We start from the raw sequence: 22,500 nt of genomic DNA on the forward strand, positions 1-22,500 counted from the left end.
ACACACACACACACACACACACACACACACACACACACACACACACTGCTTTGCAGAGTTGGCCAGGGTTGATATCTTTCAGGTCTTGCTATTATTACAACAGTCACTAAACTCCATCCAGTCTTATGGTTGGCTGCTCTTGGGTGTGAATACTAGGCTTCCAGGCCCCTGTAGGTCAAGCTGACGTGGGCTTCTGCATGATTCTTTAGTTTTTGCTAGAAAGGTAATGAAGGCAACTTGGGAACACTCCAAGGAGCAGGCTGTCTCTAACTTGCTCAGGGGGAGTTGTGAGCTGAGCTGGGCGTGCCAGGTCCCTCCTATGGTCCTCTGAAAACCAGCCACCTGCTATTTGATGGTCGGTCTTGAGTGGAGCACAATCTCATTTCTTTTTCTTATACACAATTAGCTCTCTCCAGGCCAGGGCAAGGCAGGTTTTCCAGCACCCACGTGACCTTGCAACCTGGCAAGACTTGAATCCTGGCACGGTCATTAAACTCAGCCAAAATAGAGCATGTTATTATTCTACGCCGCAGAGTCGAGGCCTTAATTTAGAGGCTTGACAGTTGCATGACAAGCAGTGTCGGGATCCAGGACTGACAGCACCAATTACTCGAGTCAGAGAGAAAAGAAGAAATGGGAAGAGGTCATATTCCCCCTCCGGGTGCAGTGTGCTGCAGGCTGAGTCCCGGAACCCCCGGGATGCTGCAGGCTGAGTTTGTTGCTCCTTTTGGTCGCTATAGTACTCTTCCAAATTTCTACCACAGGGCAGCGATCCCAAGACATTAGTCAAAGGTGAACTAAGGAAGTCTCCCATGGGTTCTTGTGCTACAAGAATGTGGCCCTAGGGACTTTGAGTGTCAGTGTTTCATGGGTCTCTCACCACAGGCTGGGGGCACAAAGTTGGAAACATAGCTCCTTGTCCACACTTCCACAAGAGGAGAAGGCTGGAGGAAAGGGGGAAATGATCTGGTTTCTATATGTAGCCCAGATGCCTGGTACAGCATAGGACGAGGACCCAAGTTCCCCAAGATGTGGGCTATAAAGCTTTGAAGGGCCTTAGCGGGGCTCTAGGGGAGGGGAGGTGGTAAGAGAGTGGGGCTAAAGCCTTAAGCTTGTTTGCTTGGTGATATGGGCAGGTCTTTAAAAAGATGGCTACTAGCTGGTCATAGTAGTGCACATCTTTTATCCAGGGCAGAGGCAGGTGGATGTCTATGAGCTCAAGGCCAGCCTGATGTATATAGGGAGTTCCAGACCAAGCAAGATTGCATAGTGGGACCCTATCTTTAGGCATAAACAAAATCAACAACAAGAATGGCTGACAAGATGGCTTAGTTAGGTGCTTGCTGAGCAAGCATAAGGACTTGAGTTCAATCCCCCAGAACCCCTAAAAAAGTTGGGTGTGCCAGATATACCTAGAATACTAGTGTGTGTGTGGGGGGAAGGACATAGTGACAGAAGAGTTCCTGACATCTGGCTGAGTTAGTAAGCTCTAGTTTACTGAGAGACAATGGAGGGACATTAAGGAAGACACGGGAAATTAATGTCTGTCCTACCTATGTCCTGCAACCAGTGGGTCATCCTTAGCCACATATTGAACTTAAACCTATCCTGAGCTACATAGGACCCTTTTAAAAAGTCAAATTGACAATAAAAACAGCCAGAGGGATACCAATAAGAGCCAGAAATGTGCTTCTAATTCCCAGAGTTATGAAGCATGCGTAAGAGCTGTGCCATTTGACAGTGGAGATCCCAGCTACTCTAGCTTCAGGACTTCATTCACTGAGCTCTGCGACATGGTTAGAACCCTTGACAAGAGCATCCTTTTTTCAATCCCTCAGCACATTGATAATACTTTCAAAGTCATAAACTTTCTCCATTAGTGGGTCTCAACTGCTTTTTGTTTATTTGTTTTATTGTTGTTGTTTGCTTATTTGTGGGTTTTTTGTTTTTTGTTTTTTGTTTTTGGTATAATGTTTCCTGGAATTTCCATTCTCAATATGAACAGGTAACAAACAATGGGTTCTCTGAATATGGAACGTGTCCTCTACTCTTCACCCCCACAACACCATTCCTATTGGGAAATGCTTTTGGTTGTCTGTCGCCCCCTACTCCCACCCCCAACTTCCCTGGCTGTCCTGAAACTCACTTTGCAGACCAGGCTGGCCTTGACCTCTCACAGAGATCTGCCTGCCTCTTCCTCCTGAGTGATGGCATTAAAGGCGTGCGCCACCTCATCTGGCTAACTATCCTGTTCTCTGCCATCTTCTTGTTGCAAAGTGTTGGATCAGTGATCAATTGCCTTGAATAATTTGCCTTTGACAAGGGACTAGTGTACTGAATCCTGATGGTGTTCAAATAGCTTTGATTTGACCCTTCTACTCCACAAGTAACATGCTAAGAAATTAAAACCAGAGGAGGGTTGGCATGCAGCCTTTCCTTTAAACTGAAAGATACTTAACTGTTGCTATTGGCATGAATGTCTTTATGCAAGTTTAAGATGTAGGATTGAATTCTTCATATCCCTGAAACCCACTGAGGGCAATCGGGCCAGGGCTGGAGAAAAGACTCCAGTTTTGGTTTTGCATTTGCTCCAAGGTATATGAAGTTTCCTTCATGTGTATGTGTGGTGGTTAACATTGATTGCCATCTTGACAGAACCTACAATCTCCTGGTAGACAACCCTCTGGTCATGTCCAGGAGGCATTATCCAGATTTGGTTACTTGGAGTAGGAAGACTGTCCCCTGTGGGCAGAACCATTCCTTAGGCTGGGGTCCTGAACTAAACAAACAAACAAACCTAGAAAGTGAGTTGAGCCCACACACTCATGTCTTTACTACATGACTGCAGACACAGTATGAGCTGTCTCAAGCTCCTGTCGCTACGCTTTTCCCATGGACTGTATCCCCTCTATTGCAGCCAAAGGAAACACTTCCTTAAGCTGCTTTTGTCCGGTACTTGAACACAGCAATAGGGAGAGCCACTTTGCTCACACTGAGATCTTGTGTTTTCTATGATTATTTGGAGGCTTTGCACTTGGAGCAGGATGCCTTGTTGAGCCCAGCATCTTTTTAACTGTTAAAAGGACAGATTTGTAACTGTGGCTTCTGGGATTTGTTACTGTGGCTTCTTAGCATAACTCCGGGAACCCTAGCTGTCCTGAATCTCAATCTGTAGATCAGGCTGGCCCCAAACTCACAGAGATCGACCTGCCTTTGCCTCCTGAATGCTGGGATTAAAGGCAAGTGACACCAATGACCAGCTTGCTTTTGGCCTCTGAGTCGCTATGCAGTCCAGGATGACCTTGAACTCTTGCTCCCTCTCCTGCCTCTGGAGTGCTGGGGTTACAGGGTTGCTCCAGCATGCCCACTTTATGCAGTATTTACCACGGAGCTTCTGCCCAGCCTGTGTAATTATTACTACATGGCAAAGGGGATGAGTGAGATCATGGACTGTGCCTTCCAAAACTTTGCATTAGAGTTGTTGCAGTTCTCAGCCCATGTCTGTTCCCCTACCACACCTGACTGAAGGTACAGACAGCCAGAGAGACTCATTCACCTCCAGGGTCACACCTTAGAGAGGTACGTGACATTTTTTAAAGCCCACGTCTCTAAAAACTTGTAGGGAAGGGCAGGCATGTCTCTTCAACATCAGGAAGAGGGGGGAAAAGATTAGAAATTCTGCAGAGAAGGCACAGCTGTCAAAAGTATATGAAATTAGCATCACAAGCTGGGGAATATAAGTCACAGACTGTGTAAAAATAGATGTTCATAGGTGAAACCCACCCTTCCTTCAGTCTCCACAGCCGAGGATCTGGAATCTTCTGATGCTTCGCTGGAGGGTCACAGAAAGGGGCAGTCTGTGTGGGGAACTCAGCTGCTTTCTATGTGGACACGGAGAAAACTGATTTGTATGTCCCTTGCTAAGCAAATGGTTGTTGTCACCTCAGTTGACAGTAGAAATGTGAGCTATGAGGCATAGGCTGGCAAGTCTTCTGTGCTGGATAGTTTACGTCAACTTGATATAAGCTAAAGTCATCTAGAGGAGAGAACCTCAATTAAGAAAATGCCTCCATAAGATCTGGCTGTAGGCGAAAGTGTAGGGCATTTTCTTAGTTGTTTATGGGAAAGGGCCCAAGCTATTGTGGGTGGTGCCAACCCTGGGCTGGTGGTTATGGGCACCATAGGAAAGCAGACATTAGGGATCCATGACCTGGGCATCTTCTCTGAAAAAAAAAATTGCGCCATTTGTTTTTCTTTTTTAAGTTTTATGTTTTGGTTTTTGGTTTTTGTTTTCCAAATAAGCTTTAGAATGTGGCACGTAGCTTAGTTCTCTGAGCACCCACCAGTTCTAGTCCAGAATGACAAATAAACAAACAAACAACAATTTAAAATCTTTCAATATGAACCTAATTTTTAAAAAAACCCTCAAACTTTTTACTATGGAGATTTTTCAAACACACTCAAGTAGACAGAGAACTATGAGGAACGTCTCAAATGTGCACCCCAGGCCCCAACAGCCCTCCCTGCTCAAGGCCTGTGTTTTTATCTCTGATCCTCCCACCGCTCCCTCAGCCTGCATTATTTTAGAGCGAATGTTGGACATCATTTTGTCCCATCTGAAATATTCCAGGGTGTCTCTCCAAAAGATGCAAAGACTTACACATGGCTGAAAAAAAAAAATAGCTGTCATGCCATGAGAGAGTCCGAGGAAATAAACAACCATTTTTTAGCATCTTGAAATATTTGACCCGTGTCCAAAATTGCTTGTCTTTTAAAACTTGATACCCTGCTCCTACTCCCAACAGTCTTCCTGTCCCCCACCCCTGGTCCACAGTGTACTGGCTGGAAAAGGAATCTTAAAAAATAAAAATAAAAAGTTTCTGCATTGCAATTAGTTAATTAGTTACTATTACTACTACTTCTTAAGTCTCTCGGGCTTGTTTAGCTGTTTGTTGTGTTTTATTTTAAGAAACTTTGTTACTGTAAGACTCTCTTGAAGCAACAACTGGAGCAAGCACTGATGAACAAGCTGCCCCCAGAGTAACTGTTTGTGCCGCTTGTGTGTTTCCATGGAAACAGTTTCCAATATGGAACCTGGTCCTTGTCCAGCTTCAGAAATCCAGACTCACAGTGCCACACCGGAGTCTTTAGTGGTGCTAGAGAATTCATGGCAGTGGTTATGTTTGCGATGGATCAGTGGATGTTAGTCACGGAACTTGACTCCACCTAGTCAAGTTACATAAGCAATAAACCATGGCTGGGAGCTGGCGGGGATGAGGAGGAGGAGAGTTGGTGGTAGTGTAGCTGCCTGTGTCTTGCATGGGGCACTCCAGCGATGCAGTTTTGTGAGTTGTTTGCCCATGCTGGGATAGGATTTGTGGTGATGTCTTACCTGATGCTCTGTGTTCTTGCAAGTAACCCCTGACCCATGCTCCTGTAAGTAACCCCCGGAGACCCGTTGGATCACCACACTGGACCTGGCAGAATCATTGATCTACCTTTGCCCTCTGTTTCTATGGTGAACAGAAATACACTCCCTAGGAACAGTCACACAACACCGATTCTAATAATGACGTGTTACAGTTAGCTCAGCAAATGAAGCACCATCCCAGGGTCTCTCTGTAAGGAGCAGTGTTCTGCCTTGACTGTGCTTCCTTCTGATCACCTCACCCAGAATCATTGTAACTTGGCACATGGAAGAGTGCTCCATAATTGGCTGAGCTGCAGACAATTCTAGAACCTGGTGGGTAGGTACCAATCACGAAGTGATGCATGTCTCTTATCAGCAATGCCCCCGCCCCAAGCTTTTCAGAAACTAAAGGTCTGTGGTTCTTGCAACCATTTTGAAGACCCTAGCCCTCTAGTCCTCTAACCTGCAGCCAGGAGTCCCTACTGTGGCTTTTTACTTCATGCATTTAGTATTCTTCATCCTTTAGTATTCACTAATGCGAGATCCAGACCCTAACAGATAACACTAGATATACCAAGGGTTGCCTGGCTCTTCCTGACTTTTTTTTTCTTCCAAGATTATTTCGATGTCTGTGTATTGGTGTGAATATATCTATATCTATATCTATATCTATATCTATATCTATATCTATATCTATATATCTATATCATATGTGTAAGGTTACCTGCTGATGCAAGAACAGGGGATCAGATCCACTTGAACTGAAGTTACAGGCAGTGGTGAGCCACCATTTGTGGCTGCTTGAAACTGAGCCATCTCTTAACCACCAAACCATCTCTTGAGCCCTTATCCTTGGGTCTTGTAGACCCAGGTCCTACTGATGATGCGGGGGTACCCATTAATCCTCTCCCCTATTCCTTTACCTAATCAGCATAAAGGTAGATACCTGACCCAAAGGTGGACAACTGAATTCTCTCCCTTCGCAGGTCAAAGTGAAAGGTTAACTTGGCAATGGCTGCCATTTAGGTTGTGGGCAAATGGAGAAGAATTCCCTGGTCTCAAAAGAGAGCAAGGAGAACAGAGCAGTTCACAAGAGAATCAAGAGGGAAGGGCCCCAAAGAAACTGACTGGGTGTTTCTGGTTCCTGATGCTGCTCCAGTTCCTGTGAAGATAGGCTTCATTTCTTAAACTTAGATTCTTTGGGATCTTTCTATAATTAATTACTTGAGTGATTATAATAATTAATTAATAATAATTAATTCAGAGTGAGTCTGAATGGGTTTCTGATTTGTGGCAGGGAATGAACAAAAATGTCTACTATGACTATATTGATTCAACATTATTGCTGTCGAGGACTTACTTGACTGTGCTATATGTCAGGAAAAACAAGAGCTTCAAAGAGTCCCGAAAACAGGAGAAAGGAGACAGAGGGCAAGATTCAGAGCATAGAAAACCCAAAGTGACTGTCCTGGCTGGTTCTGTGTCAACTTGACACAAGCTAGAGTCATCAGAGAGAAAGAGCCTCTGTTGAGGAAATGCCTTCATGAGATCCAGCTGTAGGGCATATTCTCAACTAGTGATCAATCGATCAATCGATCAGTTGGTGGGGGAGGACTCGGACCACTGTGGGTGGAGCCATCCCTGGGCTGGTGGTTCTGGGTTCTATAGGAAATCAGACTGAGCAAGCCAGGGGAAACAAGCCAGTAAGCAGCACCCCTCCATGGCCTCTGCATCAGCTCTTGCCTCCAGGTTCCTGCCCCGTCTTCCTTTGGTGATGACAACCATGTGAAGTACAGGCTAAATAGACCCTTTCCTCTCCAACTTGCTTTTGGTCATGGTGTTCTGTCACAGCAATAACAACCCTAACTAAGACAGTGACATAAAAACATAGAATAAGCAAATCTGTCAATATCATGGAACACCAGGTGAACGTGTAAGAGTTCATCACTTCTCCCCATCTGGCAAGATAACTGTATCTTTACGCACTACCAATGTGTTTTGTTCATCAATAAATACTTTAAAAGCAGATATAGAAAACACTAGCATATAAAAAAGGATTTTTTTTTAAAAAAGCAAGAAATAGATATGGACAAATTTAATTAAAATATGTATAAATCCAGGCTGGGGAGATGGCTCTGTGGGTAAAATACCTTCCAGGCAAGCTCCAGGACCTGAGTTGAGGTCCCTAGAGTCCATGTAAAGTCAGACACAGTTGTGCACATCTGTGATCCCAGTGTTGCCATGGAGAGGTGGGAGGCAGAGACAGGAGAATCCTTGCAAGCTCGCTGTAAGCCATCACTGTAAGCCAGTGAGCAGGCCAGCTAGCACGGCTTCCATAGAACAAGAGACTCTGCTTGAACCCGGTAGAAAGCGAGGTCACCCCAGGTGGGCCTCTGATCTCCACAGGAACACCATAGCACACACACCCACAGTCACACACATGAACACACATGAACTCCAGAACACGCATGCATATATGAATAACACATACAAGAATTAAAAATATATATAAGATGCATCTTAGACCTACAAATCATCACTGGTTTAGTTTTTAAAGCATCTGAACAGAGGAGATACAGCCATCTAAATAAGTTGGGATATATTCATGGACTGAACAATTTAAGGAGTCAAGGATCCCCAAATTTATCTGTAAGGGTAATGCAATTTCAACCGCATATTTTTGAGAGTAGCAATTGACATCCTGATTCTAAAATTTATATGGGAACACAAAACTTAAAATAGTCAGGCCTGTCTTTAAAAAGAATGATGTAGGAGGGCTCACACTACTAGATTTTAAGCACAAAGCTACAGAATTGAAGACACTGTGGTTCTGGCACAAGGTAGTCAACAAGACCAATGAGAAGTCTAGAGATAAACCCACCCATATGCATAGTGTGGAGCTTTAAAAAAACAACAACAACAAATTGGCCACAGTGGCTCATACTTGCAACCCCAGAACTTAGGAGGCTGAAGCAGGAATGTCATGAGTTCAAGGTCAAGCTAGACTATGTAGTGAATTAAAGGCCACCATGATTACATAGTGAGACCAATGTCTCAAAAAAAAAAAAAGTTAAAAGAGAGAGAGAGACAGACAGACAGACAGACAGACAGAGACAGAGACAGAGAGAAGAAAAAAAGGAGAAGAAAAAATAAATAAAAGACAAGGCACAGATCTCACTGACAGGAGCTGAAGGCCGTTCATGTAAATGGCGCTAAGGCAGCTGGGTGGCCATATGGACTGAGAGACAGAGAGGCAGAACTTGAGGTATGAATGTCTATGGAAGTTAGGTATTTGATGAATAGCAAACACAACAGTGAGCCTTAAGAAAACACCATTGATAAGTTAATGTCAGCAAAATTAAAAGTCTATGCTCACTATGATGCAGGAAATTATGATACATGGGTAGAAACATTCGCAGTGTACATGGGTAGAAACATTTGCAGTGTACATGGGTAGAAACATTTGCAGTGTACATNGCAGTGTACATGGGTAGAAACATTTGCAGTGTACATGGGTAGAAACATTTGCAGTGTACATCTTGGGACAAGAGTGTTCTGATTTGTTTTGGAGGTTTTGAACCAGGTCTTGCTCTGTAGCCCAGACTGTCTTGGACCTCGCCATGTAGGCAAAAGTGGCTCTGAAACGACCCTGATCCTCCTGCCTCTCTGCATCCTGAGTCCTGGGATTACAGCCACAAGTACCATGCTTGGCTTGGCCATGTTTTTTTGGTTGGTTTGTTGGTTGGTTGGTTTTGTTTTTGTTTTTGTTTTTGTTTGTTTGTTTGTTTTTTTCACTTGACGCATAAAGAACTACAAATGTAAAAATTAATACACAAGCAATGGGCAAATGACCTGAATGGCCACCACCAATAGAAAGTCAGGGGAGAACTGAGAAATGCATAGAAACACACTCAACCTCATAGTCAGCATGGAGATACAAATTAGAGCAGTGCCGAAGGGCTGGTGAGATGGCTCAGTGGGTAAGAGCACCTGACTGCTCTTCCAAAGGTACAGAGTTCAAATCCCAGCAACCACATGGTGGCTCACAACCATCCCTAACAAGATCTGACTCCCTCTCCTGGAGTGTCTGATGGAGTGTCTGAAGACAGCTACAGTGTACTTACATATAATAAATAAATGAAGAAAGAAAGAAAGAAAGAAAGAAAGAAAGAAAGAAAGAAAGAAAGAAAGAAAGAAAGAAAGAAAGAAAGAAAGAAAGAAAGAAGAAAAAATAGAGCGGTGCCGAGAAACCTCAATGCTTTAGAGTGAAAGCCAGTGCGTAGAGGGAGAGAATCGGATTTGCCATGGAACAATTCCTTTCCCAACGGCCTTTGCAAAGTGTCATGCAATGTGGTTTTAGCCAATGAGATGCAAGTAGTGTCAGCTGGTCAGCCTTCAAGGAATCCACTTAGAAAGAGAGGCAGAGAGTTAACATGAACCACCCACCCCTCCCGTTTTCCCTCCTGAACTGTAGCTGTGATGTCTGGAGCTCTGGCAGTCATCTTAACAGATGACAGAGTGGGATGGATGCTAGAAAGAACCTAGGTCCCTGAAGGCATGAAGGAACTTCTGACATGATCTTCAGGCTTCTTTTACTCAGGAACCAGTTAGGCACCCACTGTGAGGAAGGATCTGCAATTAAGAAAATCTGCCCATGAGCTCTGACTGCAGGCAAGCCTGCAGGGCATTAATTAGTGATCAATGAGGGAGGACACAGCCCATTGTGAATGGTGCCCGTCCCTGGGCTGGTGGTCCTGAGTTCAGTAAGAAGGAAGGCTGGAAAAGCTATGAGGAGCAAGCCAGTAAGCAGCATCCCTCTATGGCCTCTGATCAACTCCTGCCTCCGGGTTCCTGCCCTGCTTGAGTTCCCGTCCTGACTTCCTTTGATGATGAAGAGTGATCTGGAAACATAAGCCAATAAACCCTTTCCTCCCCAACTTGCTTTTGGTCATGGTGTTTCATCACAGCAATAGAAACTCTGTCTAAGACAAGTAGCAAACTTAAATTCTAACTGATAGGTGAAAATACTGAAATCCCATTACACTACAGCACACAGTATAGCTGGCTGTTCCATACACGCGTAGAAAACCATTTAGAACACGGGGGGTTGTGATAAATGAATAGCAAGAAAAAATCAAATAGGAAGATCTGTCTTGTAGAGGGAAAACAAGCATAAAGTGCACAGGGAAAAGACCCAGCACATGTGCAATTTATTAAAACTTCTCTAGGGTAGTGGCACTGTATGCCTCCTTTTCCACTCCTCAGTAAACATCCCCAAATTCCTGTATTGTGGGAGAACAGATCATTTTTACAAAAGGAAATTGTGAATTGAAGCAGCTGTGAGCATAGCTTAGGCCACAGTGTTCAGCTAGCACACAGGAGCCCTGGGTTTGTTCACCAGCACCAGATGAGCCAGATGTGGTGGTGCACATCTGGAATCTCAGCGCTGGAGAGATGGAGGCAGGAGGATCAAGAGTTCCAGGTTCATGGTTCAGCAGGTAAAAGCTGTAAATGTAGCTTTTACTCTCCAGATGTAATAGTCATCTCCGAGGCTCACTGCCTCTGTCTGCTAACCTAGGCCTAGTCCTGGAAGCTGTAGCCCCTGTACCATCTTATCTAGGCCTCGAGTGTTCTCAGCTGAGACTTGCTGCTGAATAAGATTACCCTTTCTTGTTCTTTCTGAGCTCTGGCTGGCTGGTTCAGCTCAGCTCTTCTGGCTCAAACTTTTCTCCAAGCTGATTGATTCAATCTGGCTTCTCTTGGCCTCTCCTGAATTGCTTTGCTTGGCCTCAGACTAACTCTAGCAATCTGTTCTAACCTTCTGGCTCCTTCTTATTCTCTGGCTCATTCAGTCTTCACCTGTGCCTAGCTCGTTCTCTTTTCAACCTGTTTCTGTACAACTCTCCTGGTAAAACTGCCTGCCTGCTTCTCTCTGCGCTGCTCTCTTAAGTAGCTCCCCTTCCCTCTCTCTTGTAAGAGTTGGCGTGTCCTATTCTGTCAGATATCTCTGATTTGTCACTCTGTCTGCCATTCAATTAGACATCGCTTTCAAACATGGGTGCTTCCTTCTACAAACTCACTTTACCTCCACTGTTTGGGATTAAAGATGTGTGCTAAGGGTGTGTCTATATTCCAGCCAGAGGGATTAAAGGTGCGTGCTAAGGGCCGATCGTAGAAATACGATTTTCCAGTAAATAACACAATCTCAGAGTTCACAGTGTGATCAGACATCCTGCAGCCAAAAGACCTTGCTTGCCTAGAAAGTAAGACAAACCTCTGAGAATTGCTTACACCCAAGCCGATGCATGGATATGTGTGAGCGTACACTGCCTCCCCCCTGCCTCCCCCCCACACTCACCTCTGGCTTATAGTGATTTCTGAGGCCAGCCTGGAATATATGAAACCCTGCCTCAAATCAAAACAAAACGACTAAAATGACAAGCGGCATCCTGTAGCTCTGAGACGATTTGGCGGTACAGATGCCTACCGTGCCTTTCAGTCCCAAACATGGCTCACCTGGCTTCCTGCGCTCCTGTGTCCCTCTGTGCTGGTGTTCTCCAGGGAGGCCATCTCCCCTGGGGCAGATTGAAGGCCAACCGTTCATTTACAGATTTCCCCATTTTTGGCAAATCTGTGGCATTTAAAAAATGGAGCAAGTTAGAAGATATGCATCTCCCCCTTTTCAGGCATATCTATGGCTGACAGTTCTGTCATTCCTGAAAAGAAGGTATTGGAGGGCGACTACTCTTCTCATTTCCCAAAGGGATATTTGCTATGCCTTGTGCTGTATTTGATGACCTGGGATGTCACTGCAATGGAGCTTATAACTATGATATCAGCAACTATATATATATATATATATANTATATATATATATATATATATATATATATATATATATATATGCAAACACAGAGGGGAGGGGAGGAAGAAAAGGGGGGGAAGAGAGGTATTGAAAATATAATAGCAAGCTCACATGCAAGCCTGGCTAATGTTTACCGGCTCTCAAAGCTTCCAATGTGAGCTCACTTCTCCTGGACAAACTCGTCTGTAGCTTGTCAAACTCTTCACACCCACTCTTAACTTCTGAGTCCCAATCCATGGGTAATCACACCAGAACTAGAATGTCACATCACCCCAGTGGGCAGGTGAGGCAGCTGCTGCCATGGGGTTCGCAAGGGGGCACGTGTTCCGCAGATGAAATGAGGGGAAAGTCCTGTGCCTTCGAGTTCCAATCTGCTCGTGGTGAGCCCAGAGTGTGTGCTGTCTTTTGTCCTTAGGACACAGATCAGAGAAGCCTGGTGGCCGGGGCCATGTTATCTGCTCCTAGTCCCTAACCTGTTCAGTGAAGCAGACATGGGGTTCCCTGTGGACCCTGGGTCAGGGGACCTCTGGTGGCTGTGGATAGTTGACTCCAGAGAGGAGTGAAGAGTCAGGTTAACCATCACCTGTATCTAATGAGACTGTCTTAACTATGGAGTGAGTACCAGTGTCAGTGTTGGTGACAGGGAGGGTGGTGACCCTGCTCTCATCTCCATTTGTACCCCAGATTTGCCTCAGAGAAGGTACAAACGCTCTTCTGATTCACATGTTTCCCTCTCCACTCTCATCTCGAACACTGCCCCCACGCCACCCTCAAGATTTGGACGGGATGTTCCCAGAGTCTCATATGTTAAAACCTTTATCTCCAGCTGGTGGCGCTATTGGGAGCTGGTGGACGCAGATGGAGGTGGGGCCTGGGGAAGAAGCCAGTCATTGGACAATCTTCTCGGGATCTTAGACCCTCCCCCTCTCCCTCTCCCTCTGACACCCTCTTCTTCACTCTTTTAAACTGGACTTTTTCCACCACCATCTAGATACCCAGCCTCATCTCTGTACAAAACAGTGAATCCCGACGATCTTGGACTGAACCTTCTTGCAGCTATGAGCCCAAACACACTTTTCTTCCTTTCAGTTGATCTATCTTGAGTGTTTTATCACAATGGAGAGCAGATGAATGCACTTAACTTTTCTCCCACCACAGAAAGACCTCTGTGGCCCCAGATCTGGCAGCTACCTGTATTTTTCTGTGTCCCGCACCCCTGCTCTGTCCAATAGGGCAGCCACTTTCCACATGAAGCCCTCGCATACTTAAGATATGGGCGGTGTGGTGGTAGAAATGCATTTCCCATTTCATTCAGCTTAATTTAAACCCAAACGTGCAAACAGAGCGGCGGTTCGATGATTGGGAAACTTCTAAGAATATTTGGAACAATTTAGGTATGTAAATTTACTTTTTGACTGTACATTTTATGAGATCTAAATCCAGATCGAGTATTTATTTCCAGTGATGATTTGGCAAGTTAACACAAAGGGCTGCGCTATAAAACACTCAACAAGTTTCAAAGACAGTGTATGCAAAGGACCTAAAGCAGCTCACTGATTAAGACAGGTCTCATTGCGTAGTCAGGCTTGTCTTGAACTCTCAGTCAAGATGTGTGTGAATGAATATATTCATCCTGTAGTCCATGTACATATATATTATATATATTTGTGTGTGTGAATCATTGATAAATGTTATACTAATTATTAACTGTACGTATATGTAGGTATAGGTATAATATTATATTTTGGAAGTGTTACTATATTTAATAAGATACACTACTACAATAAACTACTTATTTCTTTGCCATTAAAGATCTTTTAGATTTATTTTATCACTGATAAATATTATACTGATTATTAACTGTATGTATAGGTTTAGTATTTTGGAAGTGTTATTATATTTAATAAGATACACTACTACAATAAACTATTTCTTTGCCATTAAAAATCTTTTGGATTTATTTATTTCATTTTATGTGTATGGGTATTTGGCTTACATGTATGCATGCACACTGCACGGATGCCCACAAGGGTCAGAAAAGGGTGTCATGTTTCACTGATCTGGAGTTATGGATGGTTGTAACCTACTGGGTAGATGCAGGGAACTGAACCCTGGTCGTTTACAAGAGCAACCAGTGCTCTTAACCACTGAGCCATCTCTCTAGTCCCTCCCTCCTTGTACTTTTAAAAATATGACCACTGGAAGATATAAAATGACATATGTGATGGATATATATTCTATTTTCTTTGGGTTGATCAGTTCTCATGTGTGTGCATGTGCTTGTGTGTATGCACATCTGTATGTTTTAATGTTATGTGTATTGGGAGTAGTATGGCTTCAGACTGCAAAGTACCCAATACAGGGTTTAATGAATATTTTTGGATAGTCACCAAAGCCTCTGGTCCTGAAGCTGAGTTGTACCTCTAACACACTAGGGATAGCACACTTTCTGAGAATAGTTGTCATGATTTGGGAAGCTATCCCGCATTCTGCAATCCCAGCATGCACCTTTCTCAGCCCTGTGTTCTGCCTCGAGGAAAGATGTCCACAGCTGTGTCGTGCCTCGCTATCAAAAGTTTCTGAACTTTATTCTACTCAATAAATATATATTTTTGAGCAGATGAAATGTGACCAGAACAGATGAAATGAGAGAGTCAAAGGTCTCACTGCAAAGACACCCCAAAGACACTCTCACAGTCATAACAACAGAAACCCCAATACTCACAGGAACAGAATAGAAAATATTTGTGTGCCCAAATGACCCAGGATGCGGACAGTGCCAACTTCCTACTAATATATATATATATATATATATATATATATATATATATATATATATATATATCCTATTCAGACTTTGGGAAGGTGACTACTTTAGATAGTGACCTCAAGTGTTCCACCTAGCTGGATCCATCCCTGACCATCTCCAATGCCTTTTGTTCCTCTTTTGTTTAATGAGACTCTGAACATCAAGAACTCAGATGACTGGTGTCCCTGCTACTCAGGTGATGTGAGTTGTTGTCCCTGCTACTGACCTGCTTGGTCACTGGCTCTCCGCTCAGACATGCTCCTGGCCTTGTGCTTGTGTCTCACAGCACGGTTGAAGAGGGAATGCCTCTGGATTGGAATGGGGCGGCGGCGGGGTTCTTCATTTTGAGTCTCCTCGCCAGTCTCAGGTGCCTCCCTGTTCCCCGGAGGTAACGCGGGCCTCATCTCAGCTGGGCCGTGATTGCTTTTCCGTGAGCCGCTCTCTGATTTCCTCTGAGGCTTCCCCCAGTCTTCAGAGTTTTTGGTCTCCATGGCAATGGACTTGATGGTTTCTCAGCAGGACTGCTAGGGTCAGCAACCTCTCTGACTTCATCAGTTTTCAGTGCTTTAGAATAGACAGAGAACAGTTATCAGTTAGAGTCATTGGGCTAAGTGGTCCATTCAGAGCATAGAATCCTTTTCCACTCCGGTTTGATGAGATTTGGGATAATCTGCACACCCCAGCAATTGCATCTTCACCAATAAGAATCACGGCGAAAACCGCTCATTTGGAAGCAGTCGTGTATCATTGTGTAATTGAGGCTTGCTTGTCCCATTCATAGGCAGAGCTTTAAGGAGAATGCTTAAAGTGGTTTGTGTAACCAACTTGCAAGTAAATATTTCCTGAATAACTATAGACACCACAGAGAGCACCAGAAAGCAAGAGAACTGTGGGAGAGAGGAGGGAGGGGACAGTCGAGCAGATGCAGGAAGTCAGGCATAGGGCCAAGGGAAGTGCTGGCATTGGGATGTCTCACAAGAGTCCCTTTATGTCTGAGTAAAGTTGAACTCTGCAAGGACAGAGCCCTTCCATCATGTGGTGGCCAAGTCCAGCTGGTCACGTGGCCTCTATGTAAGAAGCTTCATCCCATGGGCTGGAGTCAAACAGGGCAACCGTCTAACATCATTCAAACTAAGACACTTGTAACAGGAAAAGGGGGATTCAGTAGAGCAACTCAGGACTATACAATTAAAGCCAGCTCCCTTCTGACATGGACCTCCTTCCAGGATGGGGATCCGAGGTAGTGAGGGACCTGAGGGGGTCTTTTGAGAATGGGTACCACACTGGTGGGGCAATGTCCTGGGTGGCAAAGCCATAGAGACTTTATGGGTACCAAAGTCATGTACAGAAGCTGTGTATGCAGGAGACATTTGCTGGGTCATGGGTCATGGGTCATGGGTCATGGGTCATGGGTCAGAGACTCAGGAACCTTAAGCAGTCTCACACCTTGTTCTATAAAACAGGGACAGTAGGAACCGTACACAGGACCCACCCACACACTCTTTCTTACCCAGTCGCTCTCTCTAGCTCAACTGCACACCTTATCCTTGGGATAGCAACTGAGCCAGGGGTTCCCTGGAGATGGAGAATGGGTTTTTCCAAGGCAAGATTTGAAGCCTGGAACCCACACACTGGAGTCACATGCAGAGGGACAGCATATTCTCCCCTGCCTGCCTGCAGGTCTGCTTGCATTCCGTGAACAGTCATGTCTACACATAACCAAGCAGATGCAGGCTGCATGGGAGCTTAGGAGGCAGGGACTCGCTGAGGAAGGGCCTATCTCAGAGCAACACGACCAGGCATTGGAATGCCACCTGTGGGGAGCCGGGGGGCTGCCCCTTCCATCCTGGTTACCATTTCACTTTTGCTTGTTTTGTTTTCAATATAGGGTCTCACTATGTATGTGGCCTGGAACTTGTGATGTAGGCCAGGCTGCCTTTGAACTCACAGACATCTGCCTTCCTTTACCTCCTAAGTGCTGGGGTTAAAGATAGGCACCACTATGCTTGACTTAGATGATTTTTAACATTTATTTATTTATTTATGAGATAGGTCTCTCTCTACATAGCCCTGACTATCCTAGAACCCATCATTTCTTGACACAGAAAAATACTGTGAGGTCCCCATCTAGCAAAGTGTAATGCGGCTACCTCAGGTGTCCAGAAAAGGTTGTTGCAGTGGCTAAAAGACTGCACAGAGGTCGGATCATTCATGTTCCATCCCTTAGAGGAGTTCCCAGAAGGGATGACACTTATCAATGTGTTGAGGAACCCCAATCCTAGCAGCGCCAAGGGATGGTTCCCGTAGCATCGAGTTCAGCCTGGGTCAAGAGAGGCTGTGACTGTAGTGAAAAGCTAAAGTGTCCCTGAGCCACAGATAAGAACTAGAGTGAGTGAGTAAAGCATCTGTCTGAGACAGATGAGCAGGGGACCCTGCTGGGGTTCTGTAGTGGAGAGTATGCGCTCAGCTGCGAGTCAGGAATCAGTGAATCCGGAGCAACTAGGTCTCTCTGTCCTCTGGGAGCAGAAATGGAGGGCTGGGATGAAGACCGTAGCTAAGTAGAAGGCAGGGAATTGGCAGATCCGAGCTTTTCTCAGGAGGAGCAGCTGCATGGGGACATGTGAGGATTCAGTGGTACCCACCTAGCCTGACATCTCTCTTCTCCCGCCTGCACTGCCTCTCCTCCTACCCCAGCTCCTCCACTGAGGCTGTGTGCTCCGTTCAAAGCCAAGCAGAAGGGGATCCCCAGGGACAGAAGAGGTGTGTCGAGGTGTGGTACAGCATGGAAGCCATTCTGAATTTTGTAGGTCCATGAAGCAACTGATCCAGCAGATGTCAGGGTCTAGTGGCACAGTGACCATGTTAAGGTGTGGCATGGTGTGGCAGGTGGATAGACCAGGGTCTGGGAGAAGGAGGGAATGGAAGGAATCTGGGACGAGGACTCATGGGGGAAACACAGCCAGAGCTCTGATGCTGGTGGCCAGGGTGACAGGATGGTGAGGCCTGTCAGAGATGTGGGTGGGGCCCGTTTTGGGTTAGACTATGCCGGTTTCAGGGTGTCAGATTATGGAGAGTCCATAGCAGGACTGACTGCCTAGCTGTCATCTTTCTTCTCTGACCGAGCAGGATTCTAAAGCCCTAACATGGGCATTTTGACTTCAAGGTCATTATTCTTACAATTGTATCAGTTTGATTTTTTTGTCACTATGACAGAATAACAGAGATCAAGCCCTTATTTGAGCTGGGTGTGGTAGTACACACATTTAATTCCAGCACCTGAGAGGCGGACAGGTTTTTGTGAGTTCAAGGCTAGAATGGTTTACATGGCAAGTTAAGTTCCAGATGAGCCAGGGATACATAGTGAGACCCTATGTAAAAAAGGGATCTCTTTGGTTCGTAATTCTAGAGATTTGAATCCATAGTGGATTAGCTGTGCAATGAATCAGTACATTGTGGTGTGAGCACTTGGGAAGGAAATTGCTCACTTCACGGAAGGTGGAGGGAAAAGCCCAGAAGGTGGGGGCCTGGGCCCAAACATTCCCTTTAAAGGCATGTTTTCAAGGTCCTAACTTCCTCCCCAGGCCTGCTGCATCTCACAGTAGTTCTTCCAGGGATTACTGCAAGTTGGGTACCTGACTGCACTTACTTAGTCCCTAGCAAATATCACCATGTGATAGTAACATCAGGGCTATGGCTGATCTCAGCCAGGCTCAAAGGAGAGACAGACCTCTGGGTGTGTCTGTGAGGGGTTATCTAGATGAGATTAGTGTTAGTCTCACCCTAAGTAGAGGCAGCAACATCCATGGGCTGAGTAGAAAGGAGAAACGGAGCTAAGCGCCAGCAGTCATTGCTCTCTGCTTCCTGACTGTGGATACCATGTGACCATCCGGCTGCCTCATGCTCATGTCTGCTGTCATGACTTCGCTTCCCCCCTTAAGTTCCAGCTATTTTGTCACACAGAGAGAAGTGGCTTATATATCATTTAAAGCTGCATTTTTATAGATTGAAACCAGATTTACATAGAGTAAAAGTAGACTGTAGACTGTATTTTATGAGTTGACCAATGTGCACAGTTCGTGGAATACCCCATCAGCACACAGTTCCTTTTCCCGGTGAGCTCCCTTGCATCCCATCAGAGCCCCTGGTAACCATGGTGAAGGGTCCCTCCTGGTCTTTCCCTGGTGGTCATGGAGGTAAAGCTAGGTGACAAGTGACCTTTTCATCCTGTTGATCCATATTTTCAAATCTGTCCACCATTGTCTAGTCACTGCTGGGCATCAGTGTTCACTGCATACTGTTATGGACATGCGGATTCCCTCAGAACTTCGTGCCAGGACCCGGGGTTCAAATCTCCACATCCAGCTGCCTTAACATTGGGCCAGTCAGGTTTCAGTTTCTTGTCCAGGAGACTGTGTCTGTGGGGGTTGGGTGGGGGTAGATGGAGATGGGTGGGGGTGGGGTGAGTCTTATGCTCTACAGCATCTTCTGGCTAGATCTGTGATCTAGGGAAGCCGAGGATGCCACAATGGTTGCTCCTACGATGACAAGGACCAGAGGTAGATCAGAAGCCATTCCAGCCAGTTCCTCTAAGAGACGGGAGCTGTGAACCCTGAGAAAATATATTTCCAGATCCTACCATCTTTGGAGGACACAGTGCGCAAAATAGGAATAATCTATACAACTATATGGAAGTCAGTCTCATTTATACCTCACTGGCGGAACAGTGCAGGCAAGAGAGGACCAAGTTTGGAATCTTGTCATAACTGCTATTCTATACTCACTATCTGCTAGAAAGCCCAACAGCCCTTGACCCATCTACTTGATCATCTAAGTTTCCCTTAGAGTCCTAAGTAGCTTTGAGCCCTGGGTCTTTCTGATCCACGTATGACTTCTGGGTAGAGATTTATGAATGGAAGTAAGGAAGGGCTGAGGGAGAAACTTCCATTTTCTTAGCAAACATCACTGAGTATCTGCTAGCCTGGGACATACATCCTTATATCCCTCCCTGTCCCTTGTTCCTTAGGGATGGGACTTGGATTGGTGGGTTTGCTGTTGGCGCCCTGCTGAGCACACAACTATGCATGGTTAACCTCTGCTGCCTACAGTAACAGTAACAGGACCTTTGTTAGGCCCACAAGTGCCCTGTGAGGTCCATAGTCATTAATCTCCCCTTGTAGGCAGGAAGCTGCAGCTCTAACACACCGGTGATGTATCCAAGGCCATGCCATCGGTAACTGGTGTGGCCAGGATCACACCCCATGTGTCTGACTCACAGTTGGGGAGAATGTAGTCCTTATGGGGAGAAGGTGCGGTGAGTCAGAGACAGGAGTGGCCATCATTTATACGCCTTGGTGCTTGGAGACCACAAGCCAAAAGTGACTGTCAAGGCTCAGAGCTGAGCTGTGGGCAGGGCCTCCTTGGTGAGTCAGAGGCCTGGAGATCAGGAGTCTTGGAGAGAAGGTTATAGGTGGGGCAGGGAGCTGGCTACAGGCCTGGCTGTGTCACGTGAAGCCAGTTTGTGAGAGGAGAGGGCCCAGAGAGCAGGCAGGGATCCTGACCCGGGTCCCTTCAGATTCCCCAAGCAATCATCCAGGCTCTTGTTTAAAGCTGGATTCTGACCTAAGAGGTCCCGCTGGAGCCCAGATTGCATTGATGACAGGTTCTCTGTGCACATTCATTGTTCCAGCCTGTGGGCCACCCTGGAGCAAAGCCCTAGAGGACAGAACCCCAGATATGAGACGGAGAACCCCAGAGATGCACTGCAGCAGATATGAGACAGAGAAGCCAACCCAGGGAGCTATACCTGCTGCTGTCCTTCACGGTAGCTGGGTGTGAGGAAGACCGCAGGTCAGAGGCAGATGGAGGTCCGGAGAAGTGGAGGGCTGGGGCAGGAAGGAGGAGGAGGCAGGACACACAGTCAGACTGCTCCTTATCATTGCTTTCCATCTCAACAGGGAGTAAAGAGATAGGAAGGAATCCTCCCTAGAGCTGATGGCCTTCATTAGAGTCACACAAAGTACTTAAGAACTCTGCAGTAGACCACCCAGGGTGTCAGAGAGCCCAAAAAGATGAGGCTCAGCCTCCAAGTCTCACAGGGGCCACCAGAAGGAGCAAGAGGCTGCAAGGGAAAGGAACAGTAAAGAGCAGGTCACAGGAGGCCTCAGCACAAAGGGAGATCCCAGGTGGGAGACATCTTCCTGACAATTGTTCAAACTGTGCCCATACCATCCGAGGAAGACCAGGAACGTGTGGGGAGGGAGGGGAGTGCACGTTCAGTGAGCAGCCCTGAGGCCTTGGTGAGTCTCCTCAGAGAGGGGACCCAGAACAGTACGTAGACCATGCAGGGGCACAGGTGGCCTTAAAGAATGGGCATGACTCAGACAAGGGGAAGGGGAATGGTCATTCTTGTCCTTTGTCCCACAGGTAAAAGGTGAGTCCACCTTGGGCTATCAACAAACAGTAAAGGCTTGGGGAGAGGGCACCAAAGTGTCTGGGGCTTGACAGGAAGCTTTGAGGTAGCAGAGGGAGAAGCAAGTGATATTTCCTGTATGGCTGAAAACCCTTTCCACAGAACCTTGGTGTCCAGAGAAAGGACAGAACTGGGCCCTGCCCAGGAGGGAGGCTGATGGACCTCAGGGAGCAAAAGACAGGAGGGGATTAAACATCCCTAGGGAAAGAGTCTTGGAAAGTGAAAAGCTGAACTTCAGAGATTAGAGTATTAGCAGTGGGGGAGGGGTGGGAACAGGGAAGAAACAAAAACCTGGGGTGGTGGTAAGGGTGGGGGTAGGGGTGGGGTTGGGGGTGGGGGTGGGAGTGGGGGTGGGGGTGGGGGTGAGGGTCATAGTAAGGCCTGGAGCCAGCCAGCTCTGTTTGTGGGGAAAGCCCTAACTACCTGTGGTCATGTAGGCTCAGTGTGGTCTTGGGAGGTAGAGGGGAGGATGCCGAGAGCTCCAGCCAAGAGCAGGGCCAGTGCAGAAGGTGCCCTTGATGCTTGCAGGGAGATGAGACTCTCCTTTGGGTGTGTGAGATGGGGTTGCTGGCTCAGGGAGGGGACTCTTCTATGCTTGAGCGGACACCTGAGGAAGGAAGCCAGGAAGGCATCCAGGGAACAACACAGGAAAACCTTTCTAAGCAGCACGCGTTGGCTCTGGAAGGAGGAGAGGGAAAGGACACTAGTTTTCCTTGAGGCAAACTCAAGAGGAGAGATGGAGAGAAAGAAAGAGAGGGGGAGTTAGAGATAAAGATGGATGGATGGATAGATAGATAGATAGATAGATAGATAGATAGATAGATAGATAGATAGATAGATAGATAGATAGATAGGTGACAGATATTTGGCAGAGGGGCTGAAGTTGAACATTGTTGTGACAAGGTCCAGAAAAGTTTGGGTAATACTCACTTAGCAATTTGTGCTTT

General features: G+C 46.2%; 2 protein-coding genes across 3 annotated transcripts in view; one reads left to right on the forward strand and one right to left on the reverse strand.

Annotated features, from left to right (window-relative positions):
* Positions 1-22,500, reverse strand: part of Ngef (neuronal guanine nucleotide exchange factor) — a 98,289-nt gene that overhangs the window by 52,043 nt on the left and 23,746 nt on the right. Inside the window, exons 2-3 of the mRNA XM_021198288.2 lie at positions 15,311-15,648; positions 11,927-12,041 (exon numbers count right to left, since the gene is read on the reverse strand). Of these exons, the coding sequence (XP_021053947.1) occupies positions 11,927-12,041; positions 15,311-15,575 (380 nt within the window). The 5' untranslated portion in view covers positions 15,576-15,648. The remainder of the gene's footprint in view (positions 1-11,926; positions 12,042-15,310; positions 15,649-22,500) is intronic.
* Neu2 (neuraminidase 2) overlaps positions 1-22,500 on the forward strand; it is an 85,765-nt gene that overhangs the window by 17,459 nt on the left and 45,806 nt on the right. The gene's annotated exons all lie outside the window — the stretch shown is intronic.

Source organism: Mus pahari, chromosome 5, assembly GCF_900095145.1.
Source record: "Mus pahari chromosome 5, PAHARI_EIJ_v1.1, whole genome shotgun sequence".
NCBI lineage: Eukaryota > Metazoa > Chordata > Mammalia > Rodentia > Muridae > Mus > Mus pahari.